At 34.0% G+C, this 19,813-nt stretch overlaps 3 protein-coding genes and 1 long non-coding RNA gene across 6 annotated transcripts; 2 read left to right on the forward strand and 2 right to left on the reverse strand.

Moving 5' to 3' along the window:
• Positions 1-513: 513 nt before the first annotated feature.
• ARLA1D (ADP-ribosylation factor-like A1D) lies at positions 514-3,094 on the reverse strand. Its single transcript, XM_089611416.1, has 6 exons — positions 2,956-3,094; positions 2,480-2,561; positions 2,339-2,371; positions 2,118-2,239; positions 1,636-1,797; positions 514-837 (listed from the first exon to the last, which is right to left on the reverse strand). The coding sequence occupies exons 1-6, from the start codon at positions 2,991-2,993 to the stop codon at positions 720-722; spliced, it is 555 nt and encodes a 184-aa protein (XP_089467542.1). The 5' UTR covers positions 2,994-3,094; the 3' UTR covers positions 514-719.
• Positions 3,095-8,704: 5,610 nt separating this feature from the next.
• LOC149399140 (uncharacterized) lies at positions 8,705-10,015 on the forward strand. The gene is made up of 5 exons (XM_089613204.1): positions 8,705-8,942; positions 9,105-9,289; positions 9,382-9,657; positions 9,745-9,803; positions 9,878-10,015. Exons 1-5 carry the CDS (start codon positions 8,733-8,735, stop codon positions 9,895-9,897), a joined length of 750 nt encoding a protein of 249 aa, XP_089469330.1. The 5' UTR covers positions 8,705-8,732; the 3' UTR covers positions 9,898-10,015.
• Positions 10,016-13,396: 3,381 nt separating this feature from the next.
• LOC149399141 (uncharacterized) lies at positions 13,397-14,282 on the forward strand. The gene is made up of 3 exons (XR_016296702.1): positions 13,397-13,635; positions 13,803-13,987; positions 14,080-14,282. It is a non-coding gene; the product is annotated as an uncharacterized LOC149399141 (long non-coding RNA).
• Positions 14,283-15,363: 1,081 nt separating this feature from the next.
• On the reverse strand, positions 15,364-18,498 carry LOC149399142 (F-box protein At2g26160-like). Of its 3 annotated transcripts, XM_089613201.1 has the most exons (5): positions 18,418-18,498; positions 17,931-18,012; positions 17,795-17,827; positions 16,804-16,876; positions 15,364-16,667 (listed from the first exon to the last, which is right to left on the reverse strand). In XM_089613201.1, exons 4-5 carry the CDS (start codon positions 16,826-16,828, stop codon positions 15,487-15,489), a joined length of 1,206 nt encoding a protein of 401 aa, XP_089469327.1. In that variant the 5' UTR covers positions 16,829-16,876; positions 17,795-17,827; positions 17,931-18,012; positions 18,418-18,498; the 3' UTR covers positions 15,364-15,486. The 3 variants fall into 3 exon arrangements, with proteins under 3 accessions (XP_089469327.1, XP_089469328.1, XP_089469329.1); XM_089613202.1 differs by lacking the exon at positions 17,795-17,827; XM_089613203.1 differs by lacking the exons at positions 17,795-17,827; positions 17,931-18,012; positions 18,418-18,498 and adding an exon at positions 17,222-17,554.
• Between the last annotated feature and the right edge of the window lie 1,315 nt (positions 18,499-19,813).

Consider the following 19,813-nt stretch of genomic DNA (forward strand, 5'->3'; position numbering starts at 1 on the left):
TCTAAGAATCGTTCTTGAGCATGAAGTCACTGAAAAATGTCTTCTTAGCTAAGCACAATTAGAGAGAGAGAGAGAGAGAGAGAGAGAGTAAATAAAACGAAAATAACAAGAAAAGATGTTTTATTGAGGGTATTTTTGTACCAAAAAATGCAAGGTAGTCATAGTTTTGGAATAAATTAGACATATTAAATTTTGGTCATAAACTAGTGTGGAGGTCATAATTTAGGAATAATCTCTAAGTTTTACTCCGAGGCTCGATCCCAGTAAAAAAGTCTCTGTTGTGCCCTGGGTCCGGGCCTGCATTGGGCTTGAAAAACCCCTTTGACAATTTGTCCTAGCTCCTCACTAGCACTAATTGGTGTTTCTCTATTTTTAAATTTCGTTTGATCTTGGTGTCGTTTATCCCAACTGCATACCTGACCATAAAACTAGCTATTGTAGAGGTTTTCATATTCACACTGGTCTGAACATAAAATAGATAAAATATGGATGATAGAAAAGATAAAGAAAGAGTGAGAGAGAATCAAATATGTACCCAGTACTAACAACTCAATGAACTCATATGTTACAACAGCTGAGGATGAATAAAGAAAAAGCCAAGAGAGACAAACAAACAAATAAGCAATTAGAGTTAAAGAGCAAACGAACTTCCTCAAGAAAACTATACGACACATGGGTGAACAAGAATAGAAGAAGAGTTGATCACAATCTCGCAAAGCTCAGGTCGTCGACTTCGAATGCTTTATTAGCCAATCGATAACGGAATCAATGTTGGTCGAGTTCTTGCAAGAGATCATGTAGCAACAGACTTCTCTGTCCGTTATGGATTTCAGTCCCCTGCACCAAACGACCCCAACACAAAATCATGACAAGGACACAAAAACAAACTTTCAACAAGTTCTCAAATAATATAAACTTCGATGGATCGCCCATCTAAAGAATAATTGGAAACAAGAGACGTAACCTATAATCTCAATATCATGAGTTTCCGGGATTTGATGCAAAGTTGGGCTCAAAAAAATACTTTAACAATGCTTATAAAGTTATGAGTTTTTTTTTTTATTTTTTTTATTTTTTTTTTTATTTTTATGGCCAATTGGTTCTTAGACGTATTTCCATGGTACTCAACGTGATATCTGAACCCGCAAAGCTCATAAAGGTAAAGACAAGTGAAGCAGAAGACCCACTATCTTAACAAGACTTATCAAGGGTAGTTCCACATCGACTGGGTATTACGATCCTGGGCTCTGTATAAGGTTTGTGAGTTACTCCTCTAATTACCAAGCTTGGTTTTAGAATGGAACCCATGGTATCAGAGCGGGGCCCATTCTCGGTTGTGGGCTACCTGATCGGGCTTATACTTCACGCTTCCAGTGCCTGTGCCAATGTGTGCTTGTGTCTGTGCGCGTGAGGGGGTGTATCAAGGATAGTCCCACATTGACTGGGTATTACGATCCTAGGCTCTGATACCATCTTAAAAGTGTGGGGTTCCATCTAAAACCAAACTTGGCAATTAGAGAAGTAACCCACAAACCTTATAAAGAGCTCAGGATCGTAATACCCAGTCGATGTGGGACTATCCCTAATAAGACTAGTTAAGCTATCACTCAAAAAGATTTGTAAAGTCAATCTTACATTTCGTCAGTCAAAGCCGGTTTGGAGAGAGCACCGGGCTTGTCGATCTTGTTCCCCAGAACCAGCAAGGGAATTCCGTTCAGCGAGGCCTTGCTCAGCAAATCATGAAGTTCGCTCTTCGACGTCGTCAAGTTTTCTGGATCAGCAGCGTCCACAACATAACTGCATGAAGCCAAAGGGAAAACAATCACCAAAGGACTAAATCTACCGTACACTTTTTTACCCCCGAGCTTTTGAAAGTTTCTTATTCTTTAGCTCAATTACACTTTTTCCCCCATATTTATCCCAAAATTATTTGACTTTGATCAAACTCTGGCTCATATAGATATGATGGACATCATTGAATTATCACCCCAAACACAAATAGTGAAGAAAAAATTTCAAAAATGTAAGCTATCCGAATTATTGCTATATTCATAAGAGTTCAAAATGCAAATCATAGTATTTGTTATACTTATGTGCAAGAACTACGATATTCTTACACAATAGCAGAGACGGAACGGCAATACCGCTCCCACATGCTGCGGAATCTGGGCTGGCCTCCGAGATCCCACAGCTTTATCGTCACATTCCCTTTTGTTACCTTCCTCATATTGAACCCAACCTTTGAAATATTGCACAAAATTCACAAATTAGCTCCAAAATTACAAAAAAAAAATGTGCCAAATCAGAAACTAAAATCGAGCGTGGTAATGTCATGTACCGTGGGAATCATGTCTTCGCTGTACCCGCCGGTCTAATGAACATAATTTAGATCAGCACAGATAATTAGGATACATAAATCAATATTACATACATACACACATATATATAATCACTGGTGTGTGATTGATTCAGTACTAACCGCGACGACATTGACGAGAGAGGTTTTGCCGGCGTTTTGGAGACCTATCAAAGAAAGCTCCATTTCCTGCTTGAAGAAAAGGCTGAGAGAATATTGCATATATATTAGCAAATTTTGTAAGAGTTTCAGACCAAAATTAAACCAGAGAAGAAACCAAAGGGGATATTAGTTTCACAGGCGAGAAAAATTCAATCTGCGTAGTAATTCTCTAGCTGACATACGGAAGCAAGAGCTTATACAGTAAAATTAAACAGAGAAACTAGACAAAGAGCTCTAGGGAATCGAAACGAGGTTAAACAAAAGCTTAATGCAAGTAATGGATTATATATAAACGAAGAAGAACGAGCAGTTTTAAGTTTACACGATCAATCAAGATGATATTGCTCACAAGAAGGGAAAAAAAAAACGCGATATAAAATCGAATATAAACACTACTACACTTGATGAATTAAAAATGTAGTGTGTAATTAATTAACCTTCGTAGCCAATTGAGAAAAGCTTCCCATAAACCCATTGACGATCAGAGAGAGAGAAAGAGAAAGAGAGAGTTTTATCAAAGTATAAGATTATTTTTTTTCCAAAGCAAAAAGGAAAGCAATCCGCTGGAGCTAATAAAAAATTAACAAAGTTCACTTCATTTCTACTCGCAAAGAGAAACGACATCATTGGGCTGATTCCGTTAGATCCTGACCGTACAGCTAGATCATCCACGGGTGGGGGTAGCTTCAACGGTTTGGATTCAGTCGCGTGGCAATACAGAGAGTCCAATTGGAGAGGCCGAGAAGTTCGGAGTTGTAGTTAGTTTCAATAACTTGGTTTCTCGGGAAAAGCGAGTGTATTACACTTACCTGTCGACTTTGAATTTTTGCGGCGCGTAAGTTCCTGAATTATGTTTTGCGCGTGATTTTTGACAGTAAGATTACAAAAGGAAATTTGAGAACCTGTGTGTATTGCAGTCTGGGATATTTGTTTGGGCTAATTGCGGAAAATTTGGAAAGTACGTGCAATTTTACAAAATTGCCCCGTCACATATTTATGGAAATATTTCAATTAGATCCGTTAGTTAAAAAATATCCAAAATTGGACTTTTGTACCAATTTTGGACGAAAATACCCTTAATTCAAAAATAAACCATCTCTCCATCTCTTTCCATCTCTTTCATTCTCACTCTCATTTTCTCTCCACACCAAAGAACACCAAATCCGACGTGAGCCCCATTCCGACGCCCAACCACACCAAATCCGACGAGTTCCAACGCCCACCACACCAAATTCGACCGAATTGGAGGTTTTTTTTTTTTTTTTTAAGGTTGATTTGAATGAAATTTAGAGGTGAATTTTTTTTTTTTTTTTTTAAAACTGGGAATTTCCGATGAAGATCATCGGAATCCATCGGATTCCGACCGAATCCGATGGATTCCGATGGTCTTCATCGGAAATTTCCGATGGATTCCGACGAAGACCATCGGAATCCATCGGATTCGGCGGATTCCGATGATCTTCATCGGAAATTCCCAGTTTTTAAAAAAAAAAAAAATTCACCTCCAAAGATGGATTCCGACACGTTCCGACGAGTTCCGATGGATTCCGACACGTTCTGACGAGTTTCCGAAACCCTCAAAAACTATGGAATTTTTTTCAAAAACGATGCGAAACCCTCAAAATCGAAGCTAAACATATACCAAAATTCCTCAAAATCGACCACCGAGAGTTCTAATCCTAGCGCAACCAATTCGAAAGTGACAAGAATTGTGATGAAGATGATTTGAAAATGAGAGAAGAATTTTGAATTAAGGGTATTTTCGTCCAAAATTGGTACAAAAGTCCAATTTTAGATATTTTTTAACTAGCGGGTCTAATTGAGATATTTCCATAACTTTTGGGTCTAGAAAATGAAATTTCTCTTTTTAAAATTTAGGATATTTACTCTCTCTTTCTTTCCGTCTCATCTTGTTCTCACTCTCTCGCATCCTAACGGAATCTCGCTCGGAAAAACGACGGTGATGATACTCGAATGTACGACGGCGACGATGCCTGGAACAACACTCGCTCTTCAATTTCACTCTCATCGTCTATAAAGTATGTGTGTGTATTTGGCTTAAATTTCAAATTTTATGGATTTAATTTAAAGTTTATGGGTTTAGAATGATTTTGGATTGTTGTGCTTGAAATCATATAAATTGGCTTGATATGTAGTTCGGGATATTATCTTATTGAATGATTTAGGTTAAAACTTAAGTTTTAACTCCTATTTTGTTGAAATATGAGAATGAGTATGTGTTTGGATGAGTCTTTTCGTGTTTTTTCTCGTATATTCGTGATTTATGATGCCAATTTTTAATGTTGATGACATTATCCTGGCTAATCCTAACAGCTCTTCTGATTTCTAATGTCAAAAGTTTTTTTGCAATCTCAATTCAAACTGAAAGACTTAAGTCCTTTAAAATATTTTCTTGGTATTGAGATTGCTCGTTCCACAAAAGGTATTATCCTTAATCATATGCAGTATGCTTTACAACTTTTTTAGGATTATAGTTTCTTAGATTCAAAACCTGCTTTTACTCCTATGAATCCAAGACATAAACTCAATTCTACCGATCGTGTTCTTTTGCCTGATCCTACACATTATAGAAGTCTCATTGGAAGATTGCTTTACTTGACAATATCTAGTCCGGATATTATTTGTTTTGTAAATGTATTAAGCCAATTCTTACAGACTCGATGTGACCTACATTTACAAGCAGTTCACCATCTACTCGGGTATATTAAAAAGACTCCAGAATTGGGTTTGTTCTATTTAGGATATTCTTCCACACAGGTTCGAGGATTCTCAGACACAGATTGGGCTACATGCAGCGACATAAAGAGATTGGTGACATGATATTGTGTGTTCTTAGGGGATGCAATTATCTCGTGGAAGTCAAAGAAGCAAACTACAGTTTTCAGATCTTCAGCAGAGGCAGAGTCAGAGTATAGAGCTCTTGCTACTACCACAAGTGAACTCCTCTGGCTCAAACAACTTTTATAAGATCTGAAGGTTGTGTCGATAAGTCCGACTGTGTTGTTTTGTGACAACCGAGCAGCTTCTCATATTGCCTCAAATCCCTCATTCCATGAGCGGAGTAAACATATAGAGATTGATCTCTATTTTTTCCGAGAGCATTTGCAGCGCGGTGATTTGAAGTTGTTCCCAGTCAGGACTCATCACTAATTGGCAGACGTTTTTACTAAAGCCTGCATCTTGAATTCTATTATGTCAAAGATGTTCCTCAAAGACATTTTTTGTCCACCTTGAGGGGGAGTATTGAGACTAGAAGTTAGATTTTCATGTTTTAGGGTTAGAGCTTGATTATAAGTTAGGCTTGAGCATTACTTGCTGTTTAAATAATGCTTATATAGCTAATTGCCGATTTTGTTTTTATGTTTTATTGTTTTACCTTTTTTGTCCTCATATCTATTGTATTAGTGAGGATAGTTAGGTCTTTTTGTCACACCGATTAAATAAATTATTTCATTTTCTTTTCCCCAAATTCATCTTCTTCGCTGAAGGCGAAGTGTTTTTTTTTTTTTTTTTTTTTTAAAGTTACATTTACAAAAAAATTAATTTCCAATTATCAATTTAAAAACATATTGGGAAAAAAATAAAACGCGCGCCAAAGCCATTCCCATTTGAAACTTTTTGTTATAATTCGTCTCTGCTCACTCATTCTCTCTCTACTCACTCTCTTTCTCGATTTCGCTCTCTGAGCGACAATGGCTCTGTTTATTGTTTTCCTTTTCCTTGTTCTGGCTTCTTGTTTGCAAATAGGATTGAGGGAAATGGTTTTATGCGAGCAATTCAGTTGCCATGAAAACGCACCAACACGAGGCGATTGATCCATATGAAATAGCTGCCATTGTTGGAGCTATATCAGTAGTCTTAACTCTTAAGTGTAGTTGTCTACGTTTTCAATAAAGGTAAATTCATAATGATTTTTTGGTAGTTTCCATTCACCAAGGTCAGTCATTAATCGTTGTTTCTCTTCTCTGTAGGTGGCAGAGCTGCTGGCCGTGTCGGTGGACCAGACGGCGCTGGCGGGGCTGGCCGTGGCGGAGGAGCAGCGCCGCGCGGGGCGGTGGTGGTGGGCCCGAAGGCGGAAATGTCCCTATCTCTACTTGTTCATTCTGCGGCACGAACCACAAAATAATAATAGTCTCTCATCTCAGCTAATTTGGAGTTTGCTGATTCGGAGTTGATGTTTTCTATGACTTTATATAAGGTCTGATTCTTTCAATTATTCTCTTTCACTTTCAATGTGGGACTTTTTTTTTTTTTTTTTGCCTTCTTTCATTCTTACACGCTCAATTGTTGTTTTTATTTATTATTACTATTATTATTATTATTATTATTATTATAAAAGTTCACGTATAGTGCCATCAAGTATAATTCTCCTATTGTCTTATGGTAATTGGTAACTATATGAAATATATTTTATAGTTTATAAAATCCACTAGTAATAATATATATACGTATAAGCCCCTCTATAAAAGGCTAGATCTCAATACTGAGAGTCGTGAATTGAAATCATAATACGTATAAGCCCCTCTTTTAAAAGGCTAGATCTCAATACTGAGAGTTGTGAATTGATTAAGAAATAAGTTCGATTTCCATAATAATAAAAAAAGGACTTTTGTCATAGAGATCAATTTGATTTCCATTCCATAGAAAGCTCATTTAGTTATTTTTCTCTATGAGAATTTTTGCCATCCCATTCAACGCTACACAACTTTGTACGTATTGTTGATTTGTGTTATGAGTATACAAGACTTTTTCTTCTAAATGAATTTGCACACTATTCCGCAAGCCAGAAGGGCTCCTCGGTGAATCTCTTCAAGCTCTTGATGTTGATGTTATCGTTTGTTTGGTGTGCTGTTTTTCCAATAGTCTTCTCGAATCGTCGTTGATGTTGTTGCTTTAAATTATTACTGTTTATTTTTTAAAGGCTTTAAATTACTTTTAATACAAAATAATATACTCTTTGTTTTAATTAATTTTAAGAAAAAATTATTAAATCATTTTTAAATATGAGCCTTAGAAGTGACATTCTCTGAAAGGATAACGACTTAGGTAATAACGTGGAAATGAAGATAAACAATAAGTATTTTAGCCATCTAAAAAAATTAGATATTTTAGTGTATCCAATAAAAAAATAATAAGTATTTTTGTCGTCATTTCCTCTATTATGTAATACTTATAAATATTAGTTAAAATAATATAATTTGCAAATTCACAGGACATATTGTTCTCTTTCCTCCTCTTTAAATCTATATACTTTATTTTAGCCTTTAATTTTCACAGAATAAAAATCATACGCCACAATCTTAATCTTTTATATATAAAGCATTTTTATGTCTAAATTAAAAACAGTAAGTAAATCTTCTTATATTTTTCATGCAGTTTTTATATAGGGTAATATAGCAAAATAACCAACTTAAACGTTGAGAATTGCTAAATAGCCAAGGTTTGATAAATAGTAGGTAAATAGTCATTTTTATATATTTACAAACGTAAATATCAAGTAAATAGCCACTGCCATATTAAGCCACGTCATCATATATGGCTATTTACTTAATATTTACCAAACCTTGGCTATTTAGCAATATCAAACGTTTAAGTTGGCTATTTTTCTAATTTTTTGTTTTATATATATATTATATAATTATGTTAGTTATTAAATTTTAATAATAAATACTATTATTAACACAAAATTCAATCTCAAAATCAATCGTGCGGAGCACAAACTACTGTGTGTGTATATATATATATATATGTATCATATTACCAGCTTAGTTTCAGTTTTCCACAGAAAGTAAAAAAATTGGTCCAAGAGTCTCACAAACTTTCCATGATAAATCAAATGAGCTTTAGTTCAACCTTCATAAAATAAAAGAACACTCGATTTATGGAGATCGAAAAAGAGTCTTAGCTATAAAGGCAACCAAAAAATTAAATAAAAGAGCCTAAAATGAAAAAATTAGTGGCCTATCCAATAAATATGTGACATGTGTGTTGTGTTCCTCAAACACAATACCAGAACAAAAGTTACAAGCTAATGAGCTATTCTATACTTTACTTGGTCTCAAACACCAAGAATTTCAAACACCCTTCTTCCAAGGGTAAGATCAAATCAAAACACATGCTACTCAGATTTTACATCCATAACGGTTTTCGTATTGCAACACTTATGAAAAAGGGTACATAATTATATATTGCAATGCCTATGACTAGTAACACCAATAATAGAGCTATCACTCTTCGTCATCTTCTCTTCTTCTTCCTCTTGCTATCCGCGTCTTTAATTTTGCAAAACGGAAAAGTATTCGCTTCGTCGGATCAAACGAAGAGCTTCAAAAGACCGGATCCCTTACGACATTTTGAGTACTACGATGGAGTTTATAATGTTACAGATAAACATTATTGGGCTGTACGTCCGTTTTTCGATTTTTTTTTTTGGGTAGAAAAACGCATAGTTCAAATATATTCTTTTTTTTTTTGGTTGAAGATAAAAGCATGGAAATATATTATGAGAAAATTGCTTACAAGCTAATTGGAAAATAATATTGATAATTATTCTCACATTTTTCAGTCCACAGCATTTAGAGGAGTCCATGGATATGCCATTGCAGGAATTTGGCTGTTTCGTGGGATTGGTTTGGGGGTTTTCATGATCATGAATAACCAGAGAATAAGCAATTTGCCAAGTAAAGACTTTTGCAACCAAAATGGCTTCCTAGTGTTAATGATAATCCTTCTCTTTACATTTCTTGCAGTGTAAGTTTCCATTTTTTTTTCGATTTGTTTTTGGTGTATGGGACAAACAATAGAGATCATTTTTTTTATTTTTTTTATTTTTTTATTTTAAGAATTGCATCAAGTGTTGCCCTCTTGGCAAACCAAAGTAGCGCGACAGAAATGAAGGATTTGAAGGAAACGATATTCAACGTCGGAGCAGACACCCAGAGAAGCATCGAAAGAGTTGCAAAGGCAACGACACAAATGCAACAACTATTGGTGCCTTATGATTCCACAACGGCTTCAATCTTGGGCAGAACCACTCATCGTCTAGAGAACGAATCGCGGAGTGTCCAACGCTTTGTCAAAAAAAATAATCGCTCCATCAATCGTGTAATTCAAGCCTCGTGAGTTTGTTTTCGTATGATATTTTTTTTTAATCTAACAATTTTCTTATTATGAAAATTATGCGACAATTTTTGTTTGCGTTGTAGGTTCATTGCACACGCTGTGATTGTTGCTACAAATTTAGTGTTGATTATGGCGGCGGTTGGTGAGTATAGTTCTTTTTATTCTAACAATTTTCTTATTATGAAAATTATGCGACAATTTTTGTTTGCGTTGTAGGTTCATTGCACACGTTGTGATTGTTGCTACAAATTTAGTGTTGATTATGGCGGCGGTTGGTGAGTATATTATTTCTTACTTGTTGTTCTTTACGCTGATTATTATTCTATAGAATGATCATAAAAAAAATCAAACGAACTTTCAAACAAATTAATCAATTAAGCTGAAAATAAATTGACTAATGAAAAGTTGTGAGTTAAAGTCACAACTGCGACAAAAAGAACTGAATAAGTTTGGAACGGAATACATCAAATACCTTGATAATTCCACGTCGTCATCTTTATGATTATTTATCTAGGATTCACGATTTCGTTAGTTGCATAGCAATCTCATACGTTTTAGTTGGTTAGTTACTCAATTTTTTGTTTAAAAAATCTTAAAATGGTTAATTTGCTTGATTGGCCTATAAAAAAACATGATAAATATATAATAGCAAAACATAGGTTACAAAATGGGGAATGGACTGGATTATCTCATTGACTTATATGCCCTATTTCAAGTTTGTTTCTAAATTAATGTAATTTTTAGTGTATCAACATTAACACAAATGAGCACCCAAATATCCCACGCTATAGATTCGTTGGAGAATTTCATTGCTCATTTTAATAATGTCACGGCTTAAAAAATTTATTGGCATAAAAACGTATTCACCATGTGACTGTGTTTCCCAGGCTTAGCAATACTAAGTATGTATAGAATCACCGTCGAACGTCGGTTTATACTTTATCTAGAAAAAAAAAAAAAAAAAACTATAAAGTGAATAAGGAAAAGGCCAAACAGAATTTTCTAGCTGAGTGGGGAAATTTGATGACAACCAAACAGCTTTTCATATTGCCTCAAATCCCTCATTTCATGAGCAGACTAAACATATAGAGATTGATCTCTATTTTTTCCGAGAGTGCGGTGATTTGAAATTGTTCCCAGTCATGACTCATCACCAAATAGCAGACGACTTGAATTCTATTATGTCAAAGATGTTCCTCAAGGACATTTTTCGTCCACCTTGAGGGAGAGTAACGAGACTAGAAGTAATAATTTTCAGGTTTCGGCGTTAGAGCTTGGTTATAAGTTAGGCTTGAGCATTACTTGTTGCTTAAATAATGCTAATATAGTTGTTAGCCGATTTTGTTTTTATGTTTTATTATTTTACCTTTTTGTCCTCATATCTATTGTACTAGTGAGGATAGTTAGGTCTTTTTGTCACAGACCGGTATCTGTTAAATACTGATTAAATTAATCATTCTTTCTTTTCCCCAAATTCATCTTCATCGCTGAATCTCTTCTGAAGCTAAGACGTAAAACCAATGTCCCATCTATGTTCAGCCGTTCTTCTCTTCTCCCTTTCTCTTTCTCTAACCACCACCGTAATGGGCCATTTTCCATTATCCCGCTCCTCCCTCCATCGATGTGCGCTTTTCTGGAGCTGCGTAGTTCAATTTTTAATTTTAGATCCATGGCCCAATATTAGGGCGAAGTTTTTTTTTTTTTTTTTAAGTTACATTTACAAAAATTAACTTCTACGCTCATCATATTAGTTAAAAATTTTGGGCAAAAAAAAATGAAACGCGCGCCAAAGCCATTCCCATTTGAAATAGAAATCTGTTATAATCAGCTCTCTCTCTCTTCTGCTCACTCTCTTTCTCGCGATTTATCTCTTTGAGCAACCATGAAAGCTTTGTTGATATTTTCTATGACTTTAATTATATAAGATCTGACTCTTTCAATTATTCTCTTTCACTTTCAATGTGGGACTTTTTTTTTTTTTTTTTTGCCTTCTTTCATTCTTACACGCTCAATTGTTGTTTTTATTTCTTATTATTATTATTATTATTATTATTATTATTATTATAAAAGTTCACGTATAGTGCCATCAAGTATAGTTCTCCTATTGTCTTATGGTAATTGGTAACTATATGAGATATATTTTATAGTTTATAAAATCCACTAGTAATAATATATATGTATATATATATATATATATATATATATATATATATATATATACGTATAAGCCCATCTATAAAAGGCTAGATCCCAATACTGAGAGTTGTGAATTGAAATCATAATACGTATAAGCCCCTCTATAAAAGGCTAGATCTCAATACTGAGAGTTGTGAATTGAAATCATAATACGTATCAGCCCCTCTATAAAAGGCTAGATCTCAATACTGAGAGTTGTGAATTGATTAAGAAATAAGTTCGATTTCCATAATCAGAAAAAGACTTTTGTCATAGAGATAAATTTGATTTCCATTCCATAGAAATCTTATTTAGTTATTTTTCTCTATGAGTATTTTTGTCATTCCATTCAACGCTACACAGCTTTGTACGTATTGTTGATTTGCGTTATGAGTATACAAGACTTTTATTCTAAATGAATTTGCACACTATTCCGCAAGCCAGAAGGGCTCCTCGGCGAATCTCTTCAAGCTCTTGCTCTTCACACCATTGTTGATGTTGATGTTATCGTTTGGTGTGTTGTTTTTCCAATAGTCTTCTCGAATCGTCGTTGATGTTGTTGCTTTAAATTATTATTGTTTATTTTTTAAGGGCTTTAAATTACTTTTAATAAAAAATAATATACTCTTTGTTTTAATTAATTTTAAGAAAAAATTATTAAATCATTTTTAAATATGAGCCTTACAAGTGACATTATGTGAAAAGATAACGACTTAGTTAATAACGTGCACATGAAGATAAACAATTAGTATTTTAGCCATCGAAAAAAAAATTAGATATTTTAGTGTATCCAATAAAAAACAATAAGTATTTTTCGTCGTCATTTCTTCTATTATATAATACATATAAATATTAGTTAAAATAAACTAATTTGCAAATTCACAGCACATATTGTTCTCTTTCCTCCTCTTTAATCTATATACTTTATTTTAGCCTTTAATTTTCACAGAATAAAAATCATTCGCCACAATCTTAATCTTTTATATATAAAGCATTTTTATGTCTAAATTAAAAACAGTAAATAAATCTTCTTATATTTTTCATGCAGTTCTTATATATATATTATATAATTATATAATAAATACTATTATTAACACAAAATTCAATCTCAAAATCAATCGTGCGGAGCACAAACTACTGTATATATATATAATATTACCAGCTTAGTTTCAGTTTTCCACAGAAAGTAAAAAAATTGGTCCAAGAGTCTCACAAACTTTCCATGATAAATCAAATGAGCTTTAGTTCAACCTTCATAAAATAAAAGAACACTTGATTTATAGAGATCGAAAAAGAGTCTTAGCTATAAAGACAACCAAAAAATTAAATAAAAGAGCCTAAAATGAAAAAAAGTGGCCTATCCAATAAATATGTGACATGTGTGTTGTGTTCCTCAAACACAATACCAGAACAAAAGTTACAAGCTAATGAGCTATTCTATACTTTACTTGGTCTCAAACACCAAGAATTTCAAACACCCTTCTTCCAAGAGTAAGATCAAATCAAAACACATGCTACTCAGATTTTACATCCATAACGGTTTTCGTATTGCAACACTTATGAAAAAGGGTAGATAATTATATACTGCAATGCCTATGACTAGTAACACCAATAATAGAGCTATCACACTTCATCATCTTCTCTTCTTCTTCTTCTTGCTATCCGCGTCTTTAATTTTGCAAAACGGAAAAGTATTCGCTTCGTCGGATCAAACGAAGAGCTTCAAAAGACCGGATCCCTTACGACATTTTGAGTACTACGATGGAGTTTATAATGTTACAGATAAACATTATTGGGCTGTACGTCCGTTTTTCGATATTTTTTTTTTTTTGGGGTAGAAAAACATAGTTCAAATATATTCTTTCTTTTTTTTTGGTTGAAGATAAAAGCATGGAAATATATTATGAGAAAATTGCTTACAAGCTAATTGGAAAATAATATTGATAATTATTCTCACATTTTTCAGTCCACAGCATTTAGAGGAGTCCATGGATATGCCATTGCAGGAATTTGGCTGTTTCGTGGGATTGGTTTGGGGGTTTTCATGATCATGAATAACCAGAGAATAAGCAATTTGCCAAGTAAAGACTTTTGCAACCAAAATGGCTTCCTAGTGTTAATGATAATCCTTCTCTTTACATTTCTTGCAGTGTAAGTTTCCATTTTTTTTTCGATTTGTTTTTGGTGTATGGGACAAACAATAGAGATCATTTTTTTTATTTTTTTTATTTTTTTATTTTAAGAATTGCATCAAGTGTTGCCCTCTTGGCAAACCAAAGTAGCGCGACAGAAATGAAGGATTTGAAGGAAACGATATTCAACGTCGGAGCAGACACCCAGAGAAGCATCGAAAGAGTTGCAAAGGCAACGACACAAATGCAACAACTATTGGTGCCTTATGATTCCACAACGGCTTCAATCTTGGGCAGAACCACTCATCGTCTAGAGAACGAATCGCGGAGTGTCCAACGCTTTGTCAAAAAAAAATAATCGCTCCATCAATCGTGTAATTCAAGCCTCGTGAGTTTGTTTTCGTATGATTTTTTTTTTTAATCTAACAATTTTCTTATTATGAAAATTATGCGACAATTTTTGTTTGCGTTGTAGGTTCATTGCACACGCTGTGATTGTTGCTACAAATTTAGTGTTGATTATGGCGGCGGTTGGTGAGTATAGTTCTTTTTATTCTAACAATTTTCTTATTATGAAAATTATGCGACAATTTTTGTTTGCGTTGTAGGTTCATTGCACACGTTGTGATTGTTGCTACAAATTTAGTGTTGATTATGGCGGCGGTTGGTGAGTATATTATTTCTTACTTGTTGTTCTTTACGCTGATTATTATTCTATAGAATGATCATAAAAAAAATCAAACGAACTTTCAAACAAATTAATCAATTAAGCTGAAAATAAATTGACTAATGAAAAGTTGTGAGTTAAAGTCACAACTGCGACAAAAAGAACTGAATAAGTTTGGAACGGAATACATCAAATACCTTGATAATTCCACGTCGTCATCTTTATGATTATTTATCTAGGATTCACGATTTCGTTAGTTGCAGAGCAATCTCATACGTTTTAGTTGGTTAGTTACTCAATTTTTTGTTTAAAAAATCTTAAAATGGTTAATTTGCTTGATTGGCCTATAAAAAAACATGATAAATATATAATAGCAAAACATAGGTTACAAAATGGGGAATGGACTGGATTATCTCATTGACTTATATGCCCTATTTCAAGTTTGTTTCTAAATTAATGTAATTTTTAGTGTATCAACATACACAAATGAGCACCCAAATATCCCACGCTATAGATTCGTTGGAGAATTTCATTGCTCATTTTAATAATGTCACGGCTTAAAAAATTTATTGGCATAAAAACGTATTCACCATGTGACTGTGTTTCCCAGGCTTAGCAATACTAAGTATGTATAGAATCACCGTCGAACGTCGGTTTATACTTTCTCTAGAAAAAAAAAACTATAAAGTGAATAAGGAAAAGGCCAAACAGAATTTTCTAGCTGAGTGGGGAAATTTGATGATGCCATTAACTTAAAAAATAATCAATATTAAATAGCAAGTACATGTTCATAAAGAGTGGAGAAAAGAAAAACCATAATGAAGTGAATATTATAGTGCGGTCGACAAGAATCAATACGTATTAAAAGTAGGTGTAACCCAAACTGGCAGTCGCGTATTTCCTGGCCTTGAGAGAATAGTTGCATCGTTACCAAAATAGCTTTCGATCGTACCATTTTCGATGTGATATATACCGATCGCATCATGTGGACTTCCTAAATTATCATGAATAAAATATATGCAATTCGGCTTACATCCCACAAAGTCCGAAGCATCTACACAAACGGGGAAGTTTTCGCCCAGAAACAGAGCTCTATCTCCGATACTCGCCAACGGAACCCATTCTCCTGTGTCAAAATCCAATTGGAAAATTCTGAAACTCTTTGTCTTGCAAAAAACAATGCCTGATTTTACGCCATGCTCACTGAGCCTTTTCACATGCCAGATGTTTCCACAATTTGATTCAACAACATGAACTGTGACATAGCTTCGATTGGGACTAACATCTTCTACTGAAACCTCTGGAATCCATGGTGCTACCAACTCTTGACTCCCACCGCCCGAGGTTTCGAGGTCAATGGAAAGTAAAGCACCGGCGTATGATGAGACATAGAGTAGATTGTTATGGAAAAGGAAGCCATGGGGTCTAAAATCATTCACATCGAAGTCGATATGAATCAGAGTCCACGAACAGTCGGCGAGTCTGGTAAAGGCAATCCCTACATCTCGCATTACTAAGAAGACAATGCATTCGTCGGGATTTTCTAGTGGATCTGAAGTGATCAGTACGTTACGGACAAGATCATTAAATCCTACTCTAGTATACTCTGGATTGTCAGCATCGGCGGGATCGAAGTAAGCACAATTCAGCCGGGGAAGCTTAATAGTGTGCTTAGAATCGATATTGTCTTCCATAGGCATGGAAAAGGGTTTGTAAAGCGTTACCGACATACGTTTGGAAACAGCCACAAGCCATCCGTGTGAAGAGCCGCTAAAACGCTTTTCATATGGCACAAATAGTTTGGAGGCTACGACTTTGTCGTCCATAACGTTGTAGATCCAACTCTCCTCTTCGTCGGGGAATAGCAACATTGGGACTTGGCATTCACGTGACTTTTCAACTACTTTTAGTTGATTATGCTTAAATGTTGAATGCCATTCGGGGCAAACGGTTCCGAAGTGTAAGGAATCCTTTGTTGACTTCAATTTCTCCAAAATCAAGTCTAGTAAATGACGCGGATATGATTCCCAACCTGGGGGTGAAATATAGTAGACCGATATCTTCATCAATAAAAAATTTGGTAAAGAAAAACGAAAAAAAAAAAGGAAAGAAGAGTGAATTGGACATTTTTTATTCGAAATAATATTAAAGATAATTACTGAGCATACCTCGAGGTTGACGGTGGCGTTCCATAATTGAGTATAGCTCTCCTCTCTAGTCCTCTTTGGAGAATGGAGACACCTGATAATCCATGTACTTTGTTCGTTAAAATTGGACTATAGACAAGAAACGTTATTATTCTAATTCTGATCGAAATAGTATCTAAAATTTGAAACATCTCACTTCAAAAAAAATCGTGAGTAATTTATATGTATTTTTTTTTTATGTTGGTAAGGGAGATTTGGGTATAAACATTAACAATCACAATCGCAATATAACATGAACAAGGTTTGAAGTTTGAACCAAAGCTGAATATGCAACGACAATTTTTTTTAAGAAAAAGTACGATATGGTAAAAAGCATCACATAAACTCCATAAACAACAACAAAGCTTAAAATCGCAACCCTAAAAAAAATAAGACTGACCTTAACGTAGATAGGAACCGGCTCTAGGTTTTGGCTGAGTAAGCGGCCGATAAAGAATTACGGTATTATTTTTAATATAAGAAACGCTCTCTCTTTAGATGTATATATAAGATATATGGGAGACCCAGGTGAAAGTAGAAAGTAGAAAGTAGGAACTATAGGACTCCTATTTGGAATAGAATTTCGAATTCTAATAAATAAATAAAAACGTATTATTTCTAGTTATTATTATTTTCTCTATTAGAATATATATTACTAAACTTTACCAATTAGTCGATATTATAAGAGCAACCACAATGCATCTCTAAATTGAAGATAGAGATAAAGATGAAGTTGCAATACATCTTCAAAAACATCTCTATTCTTCATATATAGAGATGAATTGAATAATTCTCTATATTTGCCTAAAACTTTTAAAAATTATATTATTAGCTCAAAATTTAATTTATAATTACAATATAATACTTTATATGTATTATGTATTTATTTGTAAATTAGTGTATTCTAAAAATTATTAATTACAAAAAATGTGCCACATCAGAAACTAAAATCGAGCGTGGTAATGTCATGTACCGTGGGAATCATGTCTTCGCTGTACCCGCCGGTCTAATGAACAGAAATTTCGATCAGCACAGATAATTAGGATATATAAATCAATATTACATACATACATATATAATCACTGGTGTGTGATTGATTCAGTACTAACCGCGACGACATTGACGAGAGAGGTTTTGCCGGCGTTTTGGAGACCTATCAAAGAAAGCTCCATTTCCTGCTTGAAGAAAAGGCTGAGAGAATATTGCACATGTATATTAGCAATTTTTGTAAGAGTTTCAGACCAAAATTAAACCAGAGAAGAAACCAAAGGGGATATTAGTTTCATAGGCGAGAAAAAATTCAATCTGCGTAGTAATTCTCTAGCTGACATACGGAAGCAAGAGCTTATACAGTTAAAAATTAAACAGAGAAACTAATTAGATGACAAAGAGCTCTAGGGAATCGAAACGAGGTTAAACAAAAGCTTAATGCAAGTAATGGATTATATATAAACGAAGAAGAACGAGCAGTTTTAAGTTTACACGATCAATCAAGATGATATTGCTCACAAGAAGGAAAAAAAAAACGCGATTTAAAATCGAATATAAACACTTCTACACTTGATGAATTAAAAATGTAGTGTGTAATTAATTAACCTTCGTAGCCAATTGAGAAAAGCTTCCCATAAACCCATTGACGATCAGAGAGAGAGAGAGAGAGAGAGAGAGAGAGTTTTAGTATAAGATTATTTTTTTCCAAAGCAAAAAGGAAAGCAATCCGCTGGAGCTAATAAAAAATTAACAAAGTTCACTTCATTACTACTCGCAAAGAGAAACGACATCATTGGGCTGATTCCGTTAGATCCTGACCGTACAGCTAGATCATCCACGGATGGGGGTAGCTTCAACGGTTTGGATTTAGTCGCGTGGCAATACAGAGAGTCCAATTGGAGAGGCCGAGAAGTTCGGAGTTGTAGTTAGTTTCAATAACTTGTAAGCTGTTTGGTATAGTTTTCATTTTTGTTTTTGAGAAATTGAAAAAACTGAAGAAAAAAAAAAAAAAAAAAAAAAAAAAAAAAAAAAAAAAAAAAAAAAAAAAACTGTTTGGTATAGTTTTCATTTTTGTTTTTGAAAAAATGAAAAAAAAAATGAAAACTATTTGGTACACCTTTTGAAAAAATGAAAAAAAATGAAAACTATTTGGCGGCGATGGTGAGGCTCGGTGGTGATTGAAGAAGATGGCCGGATTTTTATTTTTATTTTTTCAAGTCTTGCGCGCGGATGAGGAGAATGAGGAGAGAAGAGAAATTTTTTTTTTTCCAAAAACACCTTTTATTTGTTTTCAGTTTTCTTTACTCTTTTACAAAACAACTTCAAAATTTTTTAAAAAAATTTTCCGAAAATTTAACCAAACACCACTTTCACTTTTTCTTTCCTATTTTTTTAACTCAAAAAGTTAAAAACACCTTTTGAAATGAGTACCAAACAAGCCCTTGGTTTCTCGGGAAAAGCGAGTGTATTACACTTACCTGTCAACTTTGAATTTTTGTGGCGCGTAAGTTCCTGAATTATGTTTTGCGCGTGATTTTTGAGTAAGATTACAAAAGGAAATTTGAGAATCTGTGTATTGCAGTATGGGATAGGGCTGTACAAAACCGAACCGAAAATCGGATAAAATCGATATCCAAACCCGAACCGAAACCGAAATTTGGAGCCACGTCAGCTAACCGAAATTCGGATTCGGATAACCGATCCGGTTTACAAAACTGAACAGGATATCGGATTTGATTTTGGGAAAATCTGGATATCGGTTATTTAACCGATTTTTTAATTAAAAATAAATATATATTAAAAAAAAGACTTGACCTAATTTTGAGGCAGACCTTGCGTTTTTATTTTTTTTTCCAAATCAGATTTTGCATAAGTGGAAGCACTAAATGATTCTAAGCAAGTTGTTTTTGGTAAGATAATTAATTTGATATTTTATTTGACATATTCATTTGTTGTTTGTTTATTAAAACAAATTTATTTTAAATTTATGTCATTATTATTA

This window comes from Urtica dioica, chromosome 4, assembly GCF_054948205.1.
Source record: "Urtica dioica subsp. dioica isolate 48M chromosome 4, U.dioica_male_clone48M_v1_H2, whole genome shotgun sequence".
Classification (NCBI taxonomy): Eukaryota; Viridiplantae; Streptophyta; class Magnoliopsida; order Rosales; family Urticaceae; genus Urtica; species Urtica dioica.